This window comes from Ptiloglossa arizonensis, chromosome 12 (genome assembly GCF_051014685.1).
Source record: "Ptiloglossa arizonensis isolate GNS036 chromosome 12, iyPtiAriz1_principal, whole genome shotgun sequence".
NCBI lineage: Eukaryota > Metazoa > Arthropoda > Insecta > Hymenoptera > Colletidae > Ptiloglossa > Ptiloglossa arizonensis.
Window position 1 is genome coordinate 3,025,641 of NC_135059.1, and position 20,489 is coordinate 3,046,129.

General features: G+C 40.1%; 2 protein-coding genes across 7 annotated transcripts in view; one reads left to right on the top strand and one right to left on the bottom strand.

The window, feature by feature from the left end:
• LOC143153347 (uncharacterized) overlaps positions 1–7,259 on the top strand; it is a 171,901-nt gene extending 164,642 nt beyond the window's left edge. Inside the window, exon 2 of the mRNA XM_076324426.1 lies at positions 7,200–7,259. Within this exon, the coding sequence (XP_076180541.1) occupies positions 7,200–7,220 (21 nt within the window). The 3' untranslated portion in view covers positions 7,221–7,259. The remainder of the gene's footprint in view (positions 1–7,199) is intronic.
• LOC143153346 (uncharacterized) overlaps positions 1–20,489 on the bottom strand; it is a 280,260-nt gene that overhangs the window by 219,092 nt on the left and 40,679 nt on the right. The window lies entirely within an intron of this gene.

The following is a 20,489-nucleotide window of genomic DNA, read 5'->3' on the forward strand; positions in this document are numbered from 1 at the left end:
GGAAAACAGAAGGAAAAAAACAAAGAACAAATTTCGCACCTCGTCGTCCGATCAAAGGAAGCATCGACGGTTGGAGTCGACCGATTACACGAGAGCATCGAACAAAGTAGCGGCGTCGCGATGTCCCCGGCCGCAACAGGGAAACCCGGACCCCGTCGCGGCGTTATGAAGCGTTCCGCGAGAGAGTTTGTAGGGGTGCGGTAGAGACGGTGGATCGGGAGGATGAGTCGGGAGTGTGGGTATGTGGAGAACCGAGGGTGGGGAGGGGGTGGGGGCGCGACCGTGCCTGGCTCGCATCGTTGAATACCCGAACACAAAGAGTAGGCGGTTTTGGGGGCGGCGGTGCTAGCCGAAAAGGTTCAGGGGAACAGCAGGAACGAATGGAGGGAAGAGGTCTGTGGAGAGATGGGGTTGGTTCGGTGCCTCGTCCCTCGAACACGGTCTCCGTTACATTGCGTTACAAAGAGCGCAACCCACCGGCAAAATCCTGTCAACGGTAACGAGGGTTTCGTGGTGCGTTAAAATTCTGTGGCGGGAAACAATATTGACCGAGTTGTTTTTTCGTATTTCGCGCGATCGTGCCACCACCACCACCACCACCGTCACCACCATCGCCATTACTATCACCACCACTACCATCACCACCGTTACGCGTCTCCCTTCACCACGGGGGACGTTCCTCGTCTTTCCGCGTTCCAACGGTCGTCCGCCATTCCCATGGTAATTCGTTTTGTTTATTTTCATTATATTTTATTTACACTCGTTCGCGAGCCTCGAGCAACGCTGGAAAAATGCTTCGACGTCGCCAAAATTTTCGTCCGCGGTCGTCCGTATCGGTCGGTGTCCTGAATGGCGCAGCGGCCGGACCGGTGGGAGTGGGGGGTGAGTGGGAGGCGCATAGGGAGTGACGCGAGGCTTAATTGTGAGATTAAACTGCCGTCGCTACGGCTGCAACTCGCTGTCGTCGTGCAATTTGTTGGCCCGGCTCGCGCTTAACGACTTTCGGAACGTTTAATGCCGAACCTAAGGATCGAACTGGTTACTCTCTGTTGCTCACCCTAGTCCCCACCCCTGGCTACGGGCCGTAAATTCGACACGATGCTCGGGGGCGTTCGCGCGAGTAATCATCGCACGTCCCGTTACAGTTTCACTCGCGTATAATCCGTATTTATCGCAGCGCTAACTTAGACCGTGACAAAATTGACTTACTTTCCGAATCGCTCGGAACACACCCCGATCCTTGGTCAACCTGCGCGAAAAGCGACGCGCTGGATCGATCCTCGAGCGTAAACAAATTATTCCGGGCCTACGTTGCGTTATATCGAACACGAGAAAGCATTGTATCTGATTTTTTACGTTTTGTGGAGATTACTGCGTGGATTTTTGTTTCGATACTCTCGGTGTTGCGGCCAGGAGGAACCTTCGCGAGATTCGGGATTGACACTGATGGATGCGTTTAGTTCGGACTTGACATTTGCCCAATTTAATGTCGCAGGAGTAACTCAATTGTGTCAACGATTTGTGGTCGCGCGTGTTTATACTCTTCCCGCATGGTTCGTCGGGCGATGTACTATCCGTCCGCGACAAGAAAGCATGCGAGTGTTTCCATACCCACTCCAGTTTATGGTTTACCATTGTGCTCAATGTCGACTGGTCGCTGTCGATCTTCTTCAACGTCTGTGGCCAATAGAGAGCTGTTTTATTCGTTGCACTTACCAAGTATAGCTCAGAACTGGGAAGATGACTCTTGAATTAAGGGAAATGCGTTATGTGTAAAGATAATGTAAACAACATTGAGCAATATTTGCCCAGTCACAAGCCTTTAAAGATCCACTAAACCATTTGACCCAATACGATTTGTAATTTTTATGTGGAATGGTAGGGGAACTAATGAGGTGCAAACAAGTGTGGAGAGGGAAACACTCGTCTGCCTTCTTGTCGCAAACGGACAGTACATACAGTTGGGAACTTGAAAACAATTGAGGGGAATGTAGTAACCAGGTATCATGTAAAGAGAATGTGGACAGTGTCGAACAATTTTTGCTCAGTCGCAGGTATTCGTAGCCCAATCAGAACGTCAGTTCTGAACCCCAAAATGAGTACTGATTTGTACTCATTTAGTATTTAGTATCCCAAATTTACTACTCGTACAAAATAAAGTTACATTCGTTGCACTTGCCATGTATAGTTCAGAACTGGAAAGATGACTCTTGGATTAAAGAAAATGCATCATGTGTAAGGAGAATGTGAACAACATTGAGCAATATTTGCCCAGTCACAAGCCTTTAAAGGTCCACTAAACCATTTGACCCAATAAGATTCGTAATTTTTGCCAGGTGATGTCTTTCCAGTTCTCCATAGTATTGTGTGCGATTGAGAAAAAGTCCTGTGAAAGAAATACGAGTTTAATTGGTCAAAGTGCAAGGTACACACTTCGTCTCGCCTATTATCGATCAATATACTTGCACGTGATAATTGACGATATCGAAAAGAATAAATGAGACGTATAGAAACCAATCGAGATAGTTCGAAACGAGTCCTTGTACCGTATCGTAGGTCGTTTTACAAACCGTGCACAGTACGTTATTATATTGTTCTTTTTTTTTCTATTTCTTTTGAAATTATTTTCATTCAGGAACTACTTCTCTTACGAAAAGGTCAATATTACGTCACCGCACGAGTTCCGTAAAAAGAATTTGCCCCAGAGATTGGTAATAATTGATCGTCTCCGCTCGATGAATTATCGATCACCCAGAATCGAGACGCGAGGGTTTGGAACCACTTTGAATAAACCGCGCCGTAAATCACCTTAATAGGGTGCTACACTAAACCAATTTCGAAAAACAAAGGAAATTTCATAAAATAAAAGCGCGAGAGCTCGGCCACGAGGGTTTACTCTCCGCCAATCGGGGATACCTGGACCCATCTCGTTCCCGGATCGCTTTGAATTATAAATACCGCGAAATCCTGGAAGGTTCACCACCATTACGAATACCGCGAAATTCTGAAAGGATCGTCACCGTTATTAATCCCAAGCGATTCAACAACCATAGAAACCATTAAGATTTCACATCCATACATCGTCCATTGAATCAATTACTGTGTTTCGCGCTTCAATTTCGTTAATTATTATCCACCGTTGTTTATTACCATAATCGTAATCTCGTTGTGGGACTTCCAAACCGTTAATATTAATTACTGTTAATTACTCTATCCAGAGCTACAACGAACAGTCCACGTTTACAAGTTGTTCGTTAATTTCTTTCTGCCCGTGTGTAAATTACATTATTTTCCATCAAAGTCTTTATAAAATTTTCTTCGAAGTTAAACATCCAATCTCCTTCTACCAGGTAAATAACGTCTCTTGCCACGTTATATTTTGACGCGTTACTGTCAGATTTCTATTTTTCTATACCTTGGATTCAAATCTCCCCGCATACTCAAACGAAAATACGTATCAGCCGATTTCGACCGTTTCGCAAACGCTCGGCAAACTTTCATCGAAATCAGGACAGGTATATTCCGCGTTCCTTGTTAGCCCCGCGATTCGAGCCAATTTCAGATCGCGGATCAAGCGAACACGGAGGACTGCTTTGCACCCCTAATCATATTTCGGTCGCGGTCGTGATAAACGTGCACGCGACTGTAACCGATCGGAAAAATAATCCACATGTTCGATCGAATAATCGAAATGTTTCGGTGATCCGGCGGAGCACCGCGTTCGTCGGCCACGAGATGGGAACCGACGGGCTGATCAAATTGAAATGCGATTACAGTTCATTAGCCGAAATGTTCGGTCGAACGAGAGATCCAATTACCAACTAGCGGGCAATCGGTAGAAGAACGACAGCTATAGAGGAAACACATCCGTGTTCCCGGTGAACGGTGTAGAAGAAACACAAGGGATGGGGAAAAAAAAAACGAGACGAGACACGATTTGAAGATTGACTCGACGGAAGACGAGAAGACTCGTCCGCGGAAAGAAATGTTTACCGTCCCGCTTCGTTACAATTTACGCAAAACTAAGTCGCGATGAAATTAAAAGGGTAACTTTTGTATTCTCCTACGTTATCAATTCGTCGAGAAGCTGTCATCCAATGGAAACGTAAAAGTGACGCTTTCAATTTTAAGTTGTTTTTGTGTAAATTGTAACTGTGCTGAGTACAATTATTTTCAACGAGTACAAGTCAACTGTTTTAGCTGTAAATAAATTTAAAAGATCGATGATTAGTAAGAACGTTGAATTAAATTCATTTTTTCATTAGTAGCACCGATTCGATGGTAATGTATAGTATAATAGTAAGGAATATTAATAGTAATAGTAATAGAATAGTAATAGTAAGGAAATCATTCTGTTTCGATGTTTTCGTTCGAAGGCTACGTTAACGTTACTGCGAATTATTCTGTCTCGTAGGATCTTCAAACGAGTAACGTTGATCTTCGTCATCGTCTTCGGCTAATAGTAAACAACGCCTGGTAGTATTGTAACTGGAGTGGAGATGTAAACACAACTGTGTCTTCTTTTAGCTGATGGACGGTACGTTCCCTTCTTCTTCTTCTTCAATTTAGCACAGTGACACGGTAACCGGTGGCCCTCGAGAACGGATTATCCTCAGGACGAATACGATTCGAGGACCTTCGGTCCACGTGAAACGGTGTTATGTACACGTGTTATTAGCTGCGAAGCTTGTTGATGCACAGACTCGCGATCCGTGACTTGGCTCGTGATACACCGCCACTTTCGCGATAGAATTATCTCGGAAACCGGTCGAGGGAAAATAGGCCGCGCCGCGCTGAAACGGATTTTAATCCTCTGTGAGCGGAACTTTTCGGGTAAACGAGAAGTTTCGAAAGTTTGCGGAAAAGAAACTATACACGCCTTGACAATACTATCGTAATGTAAATTTGATCGCAAAGAACTTTCCAAATGTATGTCGGTGATATTTTAACAAAAGTATTTATCAATGATACACTTATTTCGGAGTTTGAAGTACCCTATTGTATCGTATCATTGGAAACAGTGTCGCAGTAATATTGGGTTTGTTTCTATCTAATTTTTAATTTTCTTATTGGACGTACAATGCAATCTTTGAATTTTCCAGCATTATTATGGCGAATGATGTGTAAAAGACCATAATAGATAAAAACTTCTGAAGTAGGTAATAAAGAAGTAATGAGGATACAAACATTTTTGGAATTATTCTATTTCTATAGTTGAACAAAGTACAATGCATGATGTGAATAAAAAGTATGCATCGGTGATATTTTAACAAAAGTATTTATTAATGATACACTTAATTTCAGAGTTTAAAGTGCCCTATTGTATCGTATCATTGGAAACAGTGTCGCAGTAATATTGGGTTTGTTTCCATCTGATCTTTAATTTTCTTATTCGACATACAGTGCAATCTTTGCATTTTCCAGCATCATTATGGCGAATGATGTGTAAAAATTCGATAAAAACTTCTGAAGTAGGTAATAAGGAAGTAATGAGGATACAAACATTTTTGGAATTATACTATTTCTATAGTTGAACAAAGTACAATGTATGTTGTGAATAAGAAGTATGCATCGGTGATATTTTAACGAAAGTATTTATTAATGATACACTTAATTTCAGAGTTTAAAGTGCCCTATTGTATCGTATCATTGGAAACAGTGTCGCAGTAATATTGGGTTTGTTTCTATCTAATTTTTAATTTTCTTATTGGACGTACAATGCAATCTTTGAATTTTCCAGCATCATTACGGCGAATGATGTGTAAAAATTCGATAAAAACTTCTGAAGTAGGTAATAAAGAAGTAATGAGGATACAAACATTTTTGGAATTATACTATTTCTATAGTTGAACAAAGTACAATGCATGTTGTGAATAAGAAGTATGCATCGGTGATATTTTAACGAAAGTATTTATTAATAATACACTTAATTTCGTAGTTTAAAGTGCCCTAATGTATCGTATCTTTGGAAACAATTACCTATATGCAGGCTTTGTTTACACAGTGTCACAATAATATTGGGTTTGTTTCCATCTAATTTTTAATTTTCTTATTAGACGTATAGTGCAATCTTTGAATTTTCCAGCATCATTATGGCGAATGATGTGTAAAAATTCGATAAAAACTTCTGAAGTAGGTAATAAAAAAGTAATGAGGATACAAACATTTTTGGAATTATTCTATTTCTATAGTTGAACAAAGTACAACGTATGTTGTGAATAAAAACTAGTGCTAAAATTGTATTAACCTTTATTGAACATACAAATACAGAACTTAAATATAATTTGCACTTAACTAAACATCAACATAGATATATACTAGGTTGTTCGATAAATTTTATCAAACGACAAAACTTATTGAACAACCTAGTATATATCTATGTTGCTGTTTAGTTAAGTGCAAATTTTATCAAACGACAAAACCTATTGAACAACCTATTATCTTATATTTTGCATTGAATCCTCGAATGGAACTAATTGAACTAAATACACATGAAAAATGTGTCAGAGGACATATTAGTCAAAAAGTTACGGTACAGGCTATAAATAAATTTCTAATTTTTAAAAATCTCACCTGGCTTACGAGTCTACCGTTGCACCGCAATATGCATATCGTCTCCCTTCTACCAGAATCATGAATGTGCGATTCGATCGATTCTGTAAACTCGCGATTGGACATAAAATGCAATCAGATAATAACAATGTATGTATTCGAGCTTAGAGTATAATCAACATTGTTATGCAACGTATGCATTTATCGTTTCGGTGCAAAGTTAGATATTCGATGCGCATCTTTACTCAGGAAGTGAACATTTTCACATTCACGGTCTTGGTATAAGGGAGATGATATTGTCATTGCATTTTCTTTTTCTAACATTTTAAGAGAAATTTAGCGACAACAGATGGCTGCCGATAGAACCGAATGCAAAGTGTCTGTTTTATCTAGAAACGGTGGAATATCTCACGAGGTAGCCGACGGTATCAAAAAATTGTTCTTACAAATGATATTTCGTATGGAAGGGTACGAACATATTATTTGTACCATATAATGTTCTTTGAGAAACATATTTGACGTTTCACGAAACACTCCACTGTATCGAGCTAAAATGGACACCTTACAGAGGAATCAAGTGTTCGATAAATCTGCGAAAGTAGGTATTAAGGGTATAGTCATCTCCAGTGGTATATTTCTTTTTTTAGCACGCGAGAAAAATCTTCTAAAGACCCTCTTGACCTCTTGGGGGAGGTTTAGAGTCGTGTGTGATTCCCCTCGGTCTGAAATACACCGAGTGTGGAGACTACCCGCTAAAACCCCCATGGTGACCTGCCTTTGACGCGATTGGGGTGAACACTAAACACGCCAGCGGCGCAACATCCAGTGCCCCCCTTTGTGGTGTTATCTAGATGCCATAAACGTTTACAAAACGTGTACGTGAATTAAAATTCACTTACTCCGTTTAATCTGTTTTAATCCGTGTTAACCTCGACCCGAATTAACGTAATTGATTCTACTATTTGCCTGAATTGTTCGATAACTCTTTAATGCAGACGGTGATTCTCTCGCCGATAACTGTCAGTGTCCTTGTAACTGCTATTCAAATTATTTTATTTAGTAACGGAATAACACACGATGAATCGTGAGTAAAATAATTTCAATACTAAATTTAAGCTTCGTTTTCACTTAACAATGCTTAGACATTGCGTATTTTTTTATACTTTATACTTAAATATAAATATTGGCAGACGAATGTGCCATTTGAGCACAAAGAAAGACGTAATTAATGTAACTAGGAAGTATAGGAATTGTAACATAACAAAGGCAATAATTTTATTATTTATCCGATACCTGTTACACAAACTGGATCGCTAACACTCGAGTGACAATAATAAGGACATTGGAATTCCTTGTAAATTTTCGATTAATTGATTCAACGTGTAAACAAAATTTTCAAAAATAAAAGAGACGTTAAGCAGTGTTATGCTCCAATCTGTAACGATTTTTAGATTGGATGACTTCTAAAATAATGAAACCAAGTTACGTAATAAGCTCAAAGTGACAGTAATTGGGACATCTAACCTCTGATTCCATTCATCTTTCTTCAAGAAGTCTCACTCGATGCTTACCCATAGTCCACACACGATGTCCCGCAATATTTCAGTCGAATAACCAGACAGTTCTCCAACGAGACTCACCAACAGATGAACGTATCGTGCAGGACCTACAACCCGTCCATAATTATACATAAGTCCTCTTATATATAAATTCCCCAAATTTAAATCCTCTCAGACGTTTATTTCTAGCCGGACCACTCGAAACCGTTTGTTTATGCAACGACCATTACCAATATTGAAATACCTCTGCAACGTTCGCGAAAGGGGTGCCATCGGGTGCAAAAAAACTGGTGGAATATTCGAAAAATTGGGCAAACTCTACGATACGAGATTCGCGGGTTTGCATCGAGGCCAAAGGTAGCTCGAGCACTTCTCACAAAGGTAAGTAGCTGCGCGTTACCGGAGTACAAAAATGGCTAACTCGGAAACAAGGTCGAGTAGGGCGCACCTACCACTCGTATTTACACGAGCGTTTTTAATTTTTTGTTCCACATCGGTTGAAGTGGTTCCCAGGTGTTACGATACACCCTGTACCAACCACCGATATCGCGAAGCTTGCATTACGAGGTAGAGGAGGGGGTCTACATTGAATAGTTTTAGCGATAAATTCTTCGATCGAACATTTTACTCTTTTTTCCTTTTTATTCGTTCAATCCAGGGAAGTTTACGGTCGCGCTGTGCACGACGTACGAGCACCGAGAACCGATTTCACGAATGCGAGAGTTTTTCGCGATGATCGGCCGCCTACTTCGCGCCGCAAAGAGTTGATTCCGCGCGTTCGTTTCCTAGCAACCCTCTCCGCGTGTAGCTCGCTCGTTGACGATATCAATTTCCCGGTACGGTTGATACGATACGTTCGCAAATATGCTCCCATTTCGTTTGAGCTATCTACGCTTAAATAATGTATCGATATCATTAACCGAGGCGAGTTACACAGGGACGGCTGCTCGTTTGACCACAATTTCGAAATCAAATACGCGTTTAATACGGCGCTCCGGGTGTTTTCTGGATACACGAACATTTTACGTGTAAAATGAATGCAGCGAGATCGAAACTCCTGGAATACCGCTATTCCTGAAAACCAGCTGAGGGGAAAAGTTTATGAACCGAGCGATTTTCAAATAAATTTCACTTCGCGGTTAAACGGGAAGTCGAGGACCTAGAAGTTGATTTGTCGGCCATAGAGTGCAACATTTCCGGTAGACTGTGCACGACGCGGCAAAATTTCTTTCCGCTTCATTTTCTATTTAACTTTTTTATTACGCAAATGCACGGAGCCACGGATACACGAGAATAAAAAATTGACAAATCAATGGGCGTGGAAGAGTCTGTGTGACGTTCGAGATGTAGTTGAAATGTTATTGAACACAAAGTAGGATATACTTGGAACTATGCGAATGAACAGCGATGGCGGTCGTAGTACGATGAAATATTTAAGGGGAATTAACGAGATGGAAACATTAGGAAAATTAATATAGAATATAAAAACGAATAAACCAAGAAGTATACCAGTGTGTGAAATATTTTTGTTCCAGCCTAACCTTAGATGTATTCTTAGACTATCCAAATAAACGGTAATTGTAGTGGTTCAATAATATATCGAGCGAGAAGAATGAACGAGATTAGGTGGAAACATTAGGAAAAGTGTAGTAGGATAATGGATTGGCAGCATGTTTGAACGATAAAATGTTAGACAGGTAATTGCATATATTTCGAAGAGTAGTATTATGCAAACATATGGGATACAAGACTCGAAATTTGAACGTAAGGTAAATTGGGATAAATGTTTACGTGAATGAAGTAACTGGAGTGACGTTACAAGAGTACAACGAACGATTATTCGTTGAATTTAAAAAGGAATAAAATCGCGTAATTATGGTAAAGGATATCATAACACCTAACTCGACAAACTCAATTTATTTTCGTAACTAGTGGACGAATGAGAATTTTGATTATGACAGATGACACGATTTTGAAGGGACTTTAAGGTGTCAAGGTAAATATATTTGATTTTTCATATACCTTCTTTTTATATAAGTTTTCAAGGTCATCTTCAACTTTTTTTTCATGCATTAACTTATAATTTTGGTTTACCTGTAGCTAGTAGGTATTGAGATAAATCCAACGAGCTAAGAAACAAACACTTTTTTAGTAAGATAAAAAAGTTGAAGGTAACTTTAACTACTTTAAAAGAAAAGTACTACCTTTAAAAGAAAACTTACAAAAATCAAATGTCTTCACCTTGATCTTAGATGATAAAAAAAAATTGATTTGTTCAGTAGTTACAAAGAGAATTGAATCGATCAAGTTAAATGGTCCACCTGGTATACATATATATGTGTGTAAAACTTCCGATGTTTTGTTCTTTTCATACTTTTAAAGCCTTACAATAATTTGCAAATATCTTCTGGGAAAGCAAAACTTACACAGTCGATGAATGATCAAACATTATTATAATGTACAATTTTCAGATGTTGAAGGTGACCTTAACTACTTTAAAAGAAAAGTACCACCTTTAAAAGAAAACTTACAAAAATCAAATGTCTTCACCTTGATCTTAGATGATAAAAAAAATTGATTTGTTCAGTTGTTACAAAGAGAATTGAATCGATCAAGTTAAATGGTCCACCTGGTATACATATATATGTGTGTAAAACTTCCGATGTTTTGTTCTTTTCATACTTTTAAAGTCTTACAATAATTTGCAAACATCTTCTGGGAAAGCAAAACTTACACACTCGATGAATGATCAAACATTATTATAATGTACAATTTTCAGATGTTGAAGGTGACCTTAACTACTTTAAAAGAAATGTACTACCTTTAAAAGAAAACTTACAAAAATCAAATGTCTTCACCTTGATCTTAGATGATAAAAAAAAATTGATTTGTTCAGTAGTTACAAAGAGAAGTTACAATAATTTGCAAACATCTTCTGGGAAAACAAAACTTACGCAGTCGATAAATGATCGAACATTATTATAATGTACAATTTTCAGATGCTTACAACAGAGTCGAAACCACTGTGCAACGGTTTGGACACGTTGAACACCGGTTGCAAGACAAGAAGAGAAACAACGACCATGCAGTACATCGCGATAATCAAGTAGCTTAGAGAAGAGAAGCTAACACGAAGAATATAGAATACGTAGACGAGTATAAGCGGTGCAACACAGATTAACGACACGGCGCAACAAACTCCCGGATAAGCTAAGAGACGGCCAAATAATTTAATGCAGCTCTTTGGGTGAACAGCGATATTATCGGTGAAATTCATGATACCAAAAGGTAGAGAGATAATTTCTCGCGCAAAAGTAAGCCGAACATTTTGAACAAATTTTGTTTTTACGAGAGATTATTTTCTTCGTGAACAATATGCTGATCACAAATAGTGAGTACTCCTATCTTTTGTCCACTGATCAAGCATTTGGTTATCAGTGATACCTAAATAAGTATCTAACGATGTATTGATATTTAAATAATAATATTCGAATACACGATTTCTTGAGTACTCGAACATTTTATGTATTGTTATTTTTTACTATTAACGTATTAATACTCGAACGATAGTATTCGAATACACGATTATACGAATTCTTAAGTATTCGAATATTTCTTTTCCCACTCATTGAGTCTTTGGTTATTCGTACCATGCAGTACCTAGCGATGTATTGATATTTAAATGATAATATTCGAATACACGATTTCCTCAATACTCGAACATTTTATGTATTGTTACTTTTTAGTATTAACGTATTAATACTCGAACAATAATAGCCTAATACACGATTACACGAATTCTTAAGTATTCGAATATTTCTTTTCCCACTCATTGAGTCTTTGGTTATTCGTACCATAAAATTACGCAGTATCTTCACATTCGAACGATAATATTCGAACAACGATATTTAAATATTGAAACATCTTAATACTAAAATACTTCAAAAATACGGGAAAATTTACTCCTAATAGCGTCGTGTGAACTGTTATCGTATTTACCGCGCGCGTCAGCACGGAATTGCGCGCAAATCGACTATCGTGATCGAAATGAATCACACCTGGAACCGATTCACGGATCTCTCGACTCGGACATCCGGGAACATGTTTCGTTCAGGGCACCGCGAAAAAGAACAGAAGGGGGTTAGGAGGGGCCCGCCGTCGGAAGCGGAACCCTTGGCTGACTTATTAGGCGAAACTTGAAAATCGCGAAGTTGCCGTAGGCACGTCGCGGTACAGCTTCCGTGGAACGACTTTACGAGACGGCGACGACGTTGTCGTCGGCGTTGAACGTTATGTAAAGTTGGCTGATTTATGCGCGACAGAGTTGGCCCACGGGGCAACACGAAGGATTCCGGCGTAAGTTTAAACGCTTCTGTCGCGGCTCCCCTCGTCGAACGAATAGTTCCCGGTGAAGTTTCGAGCCGCGTTATGGCCACGTGCACCTGCAACCGTGCCACGCGAAAGCGGGGATTTCGAATCTTGATTAATGCGTCCGAACCGTCCGAATCTCTCCCGCCAATCCCACTCGGGGGAAAAATCGTACCCGTAGCATTCCAAGCCGAGAGTTTGACGATCGACTCGCGATATTTTCGAGCGTGTTTCGAGCGTGAAATGGACAATCGAGAACAGGGAGCTCCCTGTAAATCTTTGCGAACTCGTCCCCCTAGTGGGGATCTTAGGGGGTATTGCAACCTAGGCTGCTGCTATTTTTTACGTGTTTCCCGAAACGAAAAAAAAGTAACGCAGTTTGTATTGGATTTGTACAAATATATTTCTCAACTAGGTGTCAAGGGAATAGAGAATTTTTTTCGTGTGAAAATAATCAAAATTGTTCGAATCACAGTTACTTTAATACAGACCCTTTTGACTAGAATGCTTGAAAATGTTTCAAAGAGAAACTGGTTGAAAAGTGGTTTGAATTTTGATTATTATTATTATAGTACCCATAGGATTCAGTGAGTACAATTTGTTAGAAGAGAAAAAAAGGAAATTGGTATGTTAGAGAAAGGTAGAACGAATAGGTTCAATGTACCTGTCACATGGATGGCAATCATAGTGTTGAATTATTTTGAGTTTCAAGAAACTTTTTCAATTTAAATATTTGATAATTAGAAATTTAACTTTCGACCGGTGCAGTCGTGGTTATGTTGCTGGCTTTTGACTTGAATATAGTTGGACCAATTATGTTTTTAATTACAATGGTGTTCCTTTTCAGAAAGTTATTTTAGAATTCTACATTTATTTTCGACACAACGAATCGATAGCGTTGGATTGTTTTTGACGCCGCGATGTACGTCATCACACGAAAAGTGCAAAAGATTACCTCAACACCTCTGAGACCAGTTTATTGTCGGATATAACCGCCCTTAGGCTGAATAATTCACAAGCATCTGGCAGAGAAAGTTTGCTCGTCTCAGAGCATGTGTTTGCCACACTTTCTCACGCAGACAGTACTTCGCTCGACGATGTTTGCAAACAAAAACTCGGTGAACTCGTTCAACCGACTCCAGTACATCGTATGGTAATCTTTATTATAATTAACCTTTTGGTTTATGATTGAGATCTCGTTGAAGTTACGAACTAAATTGTGCACAATTTCGTTTATACAATCGTGTATGGGTTTCTTTGCCTAGAAACGAGCAAAATTTTATTCCAATAGAAAATCGAAAATAAAACCAATCTGTAGCTACATGTTCGATTGGACGGTTAAATTTTTATTAGTTCATTGTAAAATATTCTATTGTACAGTTCAAATTCTAAGCTTTATCCAGCGGATAACGCAAAAAGCTTGCTCATCTTTTATTCGTTGTTGGAAATTTTTATCCGGATATAAATTTTATCTATTCCTGGTTCACGTTGGTCATTGGATGGAATCGTTCGAAAGAAATGTAAAATCACAAGCAAATGGTACCGTAGAAAATAACGTGATACACAAATTGACGTTAAGATTGAAACGTATAACAAGGGTATAGAAAATTAAAAATCAAACAAAACGCAAATTATCTTGCGTTAAATTATTAATCATTTTTATCCGGATATAAATTTTATCTATTCCTGGTTCACGTTGGTCATTGGATGGAATCGTTCGAAAGAAGTGTAAAATCACAAGCAAATGGTACCGTAGAAAATAACGTAATACACAAATTGACAATAAGATTGAAACGTATAACAAGGGTATAGAAAATTAAAAATCAAACAAAACGCAAATTATCTTGCGTTAAATTATTAATCATCGACGGGAATTTCTGTCCAAGAAAATAAAATATCGTGTACCATGGAGCGCGTCGTTGGCGATCTGAAAACCCGTAGCAATGAATTAGTAGCTAGCACTTGAAAAAACAAATTTCTCCAGCAACCGCGTCGTATCACGCAGTTCCACATAAATCGAAATAAACGTTTCGCTGGAAATGCGCGTTAGAAGGTAATTTGTTTACGAACGTTGAAGAACATTCATTTGCCAGGGCAAACATCAACGAAACACGCTTTCACGGCGCGAAAAGCCCATCCGTCCCAGAAGAATTTTCACTCGCGGCTCCACGTTCGAAAATTGATCCGCGCATTAAGCTACGGAATTAATGTCAATTCGCCGCTGGTAATTGGTTGACACTGAATCGAAGTTCGGCTTAAATTTTAAACGGCGCTACGATCACGCGCGCGGATTACAGTCGAGGCGTTCGTCGGTGCTCTGTAAAATATTCCTTTTTATTTGTCGACGTCGACACCGGCGAATATTCTCTTATTTATTATAGCGCACGATGTCGGACACTTGGTTATTTATACCCGTTCTAATTTCTCCGGTAATGTTCGATATCTACCCGTTGGCCGTCGAGACGAAACCTTTAAATCTCAATCCGATTAGGAATCTTACTTTCTACGTCACTACCTCGTTTAATGTTCGAAAAATTACAACCATTAATTGTATATAATAATAATGGTAATAATAATAAAACAGTTTACCGATATCAACGCGAAGGACGCTCTCCTGCGAAAAGTGTACATTGACGATAGAAGAATAGTACTGAGATGAAATAAGGTAAATTTTTATAAAAAGTATACATTAATAATGAATCCTATTTTGAACGATAAAAGAAAAATGCTATTATAAAATAAACTGAGACTAATTTCGTGCAGTTGTAAGAGCGGAGAAGACCGTTTAAACGAATTAAACAGTTTGTAGGTTATTAGGTCGTAATAGTAGTCGATAACAGATAATCTCTGACCCAAATTAACGGATGTGAACTTGAGAAAATGATGCTGTATCGATACCCGAGACGTTACTGTAATATTTTAATACACAGTCAAATTGCAAATGCACAATGTTGCTTCTCCGCTTTTGTGACGTCACTTGGCCAACATTGAGCTCGAGACTTGCCCTGAGACACAGGTGAGTGCCCGAGCTCGCAACAAGGCTAAACTCGTAGTCAAGTAGATTGTCTAGGACACTTCTTTGCCGACGAAGACCGTCCTCTTCTGCTTCCTGTCTTCTTGCAACATCAGTGGTGTCGAGATCAAAAGATCCACCATTTTGTAAAAAGAAACTAGGTGCTTGCTGGTTTGTGATTTCTTTCTGAAGCGATCTAGGAATAAAGAATACGGGTCAAAGGGACAGATACGTGGCAGAGGTGGATCTCTCAAAGTCCTTGACAGTCTACTTGACTATGACTTTAGTTGACTGTTTCTGAATTAGATACTTTACACAGAGCATAGTGTAGACACAAGTACACAAATTACGCAGACAGCCAAGCTTACTAACGTAACCTCAAATATTCATACAAGATACTAACCTAACCTCAAATACTCGTACGAGTTGTTAACCTAACCTCAAATACTCGTACCTTGTCAACCTAACCTTAAACATTCGCAGAAGCTATCAATCGAATCTCGCGCAATATATTTCTAAAAATGACGGACCTAACCTGAAATTCTTGTACAAGAATAGTCAAGTGACTCCTCGAGTTGTGACTAAGCAACTTTTGCGCATTTAATCGAATCGGATTCGATTTCCGGTGGCGATCCAGACGAGATGGCTTATCGCGATCGACACGACGCCAATTTAATTCGCTAAACGCCACAACGGTAACGGTTTGAATCACCACCGCCGTTCGAAGTGGATGGCCTGATTTTAATAGCGCGCGGGTAATCGACCTATCAAAATTCAAGGAAACACGCGCTTCGCGCGCCCGTAGGCTGCATCCGGCGGGATTTTCGACGTGGAAGCCGCGCAGTCACGAGAAGGCGCGGACGAAAATGGATTCCCGGGGATGAGGGGACAGAAGGGGGAGAATCGTCGACGGCGGTCACGGGGGTAGACGGCGACGGTGGTAGCGGGGAGCCTCTGCTGTGCCGGAAATGAATATTTTACCATTAACTTTGCGCGATTCCATTGTAGTAATTGCGAACACTTCCGACCAGCGGGTGCCAAACCGCAGGGCGCTACAATCAATTACGATGGCGTCATGCCGCAGTCCATATATTATGCAGCACATCGAATGTCCCCTCAAATGATACCTACGTGTTTGCACGGCCGTGCTTTATGCATCGTTCGTGCACGTCTCTGAGGTTTCCGTGTGCGCGCCGCTGGATTCGGGTAGGGCTCGCCGATGCATGCGGAAACGCGGCGCGTGTGCGCGCGTCAGGATTCGCCGGTGCGTGCAGCTCGACAAATTGGCAGCGTTAAATTTAATGTCATTCATTTCGACGTCGAACGACGATCCCAGGCCGCGTGCGCTTGAGCCGATGTACCCCGCAGATCCCTACCCCGCGCCATCGCCACTCTGTGAAACATTTCACACGCACGAGAACGTACACCCTACTCCTCTGGGTGCCACGACGTCGTACGAAGAGAGATTGTCTTCTCAAACGGTGCCCCGTGATACATATCTAACACCTACACGGGTTTATCCATGGTATTAGAATCGACTGACTTTGTTTACCAATGCCCACTACCTTGAAGGTACGTTTAACCTTTGGGGACCCACGTCCTACCTATCCACATAGGTAGGTATTACGAGAGCGATCCGATAATTACTTAGCTACACTATGGTCGCGATGGTCACCACGATCGCAAGAAAAATTTACTATCTTGTAGTACATTCTTGTAGACAGCTACTGTCAAAATTTCAGCCAAATAGGACTTTTGGTTTTTTTTGACCGCGTGTGGAAGCGGCGTGTCCGTGTATTTTAGAAAAATGGGAAAAGAGCAATATCGGTCGGTGATTCGGTTCTTGTTTTTTGAAGGGAAATCGCGCAGCGAAATCAACGAGCGCTTGGATGCTGTGTACGGAGACTCTTCTCCTTCGATGGCGACCGTCAAAAATTGGTTCAACGAGTTTTAACGTGGTCGTAGGTCGGTTTTTGACGAGCCACGTCCAAGTGGCCCGAAAACGGCTACCACGGAGGATAACGTAAACAAAATTCACGATCTGGTATTGGCAGACCGCCGATCGAAGGTGCGCGAGATAGCTGAGACAGTAGGCATCTGAAAAGACCACGTGGGTCGTATCCTGCATGAAATATCGGGCATGAGAAAGCTGTCGGCGCGATGGGTGCCGCGTTTGCTTACTCCGGACAACACGCGCAAACGTGAGACCACTTCGGAGCAGTGTTTGATGCTGTTTAGGCGCAATTCGAAGGAGTTTCTGCGTCGTTTCGTGACCGTCGATGAAACATGGATCCACTGGTACACACCAGAGACCAAGGAACAGTCGAAACAGTGGACTTCACCCGGCGAACGTGCTCCGAAGAAGGTGAAGTCTGTCCTATCGGCCGGAAAGCTGATGGCCACCGTTTTTTGGGATTCAAAAGGTGTGATCTACATCGACTACCTGGACAAGGGCAAAACGGCCTATGGGTGTTCAACGTGTACGTGTTCATGATACGCGAAAAGATCTTCCGCACAGAGTGTACGTTCTGCGACCAAGAAGATGGTTAGGAATATTTGTACTTGTCGATGGTTACCACCACATTTTGTCAAAAATAAACGAGTGTAGTCGTAACAACAGTGGCGTCCAATTTTTTTTTTTTTGAACAGTCTTTTGGAACTATTTGTAAAAATTTCAGTTAGAAACCATAGAAGATGAAATTGAGATACTATTCGTGTAGTAAATTTATATTAAAGGCTACATAGATTTAGTTGGTGTGAGTAATTTTAATAAAACTTACAAAATTAATATTTTAGGCAATAATAATTATTTTATTGAAACGAATCGAATTACATCTCTTCGAACGATACGTTTGAAAAAAAAATACATTATGGACAAAGAAATTATCTTTGATCGAATACCGTTGCGAATAAATCGATACCAGAGTTTCGTCTTAAGTTGAAACAGTTCTTTGAATTTCTTTCGTTTTAACTTTATACTGGATCGATTTATGAAACCGTCGACAAATATTATAATTTCTAGAAAAACCAGTATTACAGACAAATTATAATTTATCCTCTTGGGATAACTTATAAACTTCTCGAGGGAAAACATTCAATCGTGTGATCCAGCAACGGTCGAAACGCGTAAACTGTAATTATGATGTGCTTACGGAAATAGTATCCAAGAGTAAACGTATATTAAACGCGGGCAGATTTGAATTTCAATATTAGGTTCTCGTAGTTAGGATTCAAATTATTTGTATCAGTTTGTACGATCAGTTTGTACACTCGAAATTCGACGTTGACCGAGCTTAATATACGTTTACCCTTGACAACTATTTTCGCAAACATATCATAATTATAAATGGTACGTACCAGCTGCCTAGGCTTAGTTAGGTCACGCTCGAGCATTTGATAAAATGTTTCCGCTCTTCGAAAAGATACCAACGATCTTTTTTCTTTCATTTGACCTAATCGATCAATTTTATACTTCATCACACGGACTTAAAATTACCTTAATTCTCTGAAATTCTTTGTATCCCTTTTTTTAAGAAACTTTTCCTACGGTTTTCAATACATAACCTAACTTTTCTCAGCGCTTGATAGAACATTCTATTACGATTTACAATGGTCTCCTTCTTTCTTTTCGTTATATTTTGTTTCTTTATTCTTGAAAAGAAGAAACAAAAATATTTTCCAAATTTATAACAATCGCAGAAATATAAGCGGAACATTTTTCCATTATATTGAACTCCTTATACGACGTCAGAAGTTTTCCATTCGCGTACTGTACACCACACCAACTGTGCAATGTTTTTTTTCAGTACATCGTTTGTTACTTGCATATTGTTACGTTCATTTATTAAAATTTCATGCGCGTACTAAGTTTACTACCCCCTTTTGAAGTTATACGGGCTGCACTCGAGACCGAGTCTTTTCTATTTTCTGTCAAGCTCCACTGCCCCTGGCACCGACAAAAGTAACTTATACTTCCGAATAACGCGACGGAAAAAACAAGAGCACCTAAAATAATTTATCCACTTCGTAAAATTTTAGTATCGCGGAAAGTTTCATTCAAAAGAGAGCGCGCGCAGTCTCGTAAAGTTCAGGGTGTTGTGGGTATTGTTTCGATTGAATTTTTTTACTCAAAGGTCGCGTGTTCACGGATACAAAAACGGGACTTCCACCACTCCGTCCATTAAACAAATCTTTTGTCTCGATTTTCGTGCAATAAGCCATTCCATTTTGAGGGAAAACGCTGCAAACTCGCCACCTAGCGCGTTGCTAACGTCGCTGAGTAAGCAAGGACTTTCTCGCCTCTTCCGGTCGGATACTCGTCTTCCACCGGCGGTAGAAAAAAATCATATCTTTGTGATTTACTGCTCGACCGACTTTCATCGTAAAGCGGCGTGTGGGTGTAGAAATTGCCCGAACGAAAACGTAGCCCGTGCGCCGCTTCTGGCAAGACCTAATAGCTTTTTCGTTTTGAAGCCATTGCCGCCGCGGTGCCGTGATCTTCTCATTTGCACGATTGCGCGCGCAACTCGTTTATTCCTTTTTTTTTTATATTTCTCTCTCTCTCTCTTTCTTTCTCTTTTTCTTTCTTTCTTCAACGATACGAGAATACGGTTATTTTCACTGGTTTCTCATTCTCGTTTCGACGAGGCGACCCCGCAAACCAGAGGCCAGCAAACCATGCATCAGTGTACGAGATAACTCTCGTATAATTTTCCCATTAATACGTATTTGCGAAGGGTCCACTTAAACTAAAATAACCAAGAAAAAGTGAAGATTGCAGATCCTACCCCCACCAACGTCGAGTGTGGACAGTTATAAAGATAAATATTCGCTTCCAGAAACGGCGTTAATAACCCTTTAAACCTGGCAAAAATCGAGCTTCGTGCGCGGATGTTACAACGAACGTCTGACCACTCGCTGCCTTTTTCTACTGAACCCGATCCGTTCTCCAGTACGGAATATTGCGTCGTGATTAACAATTCCGGGTAAATATTCCG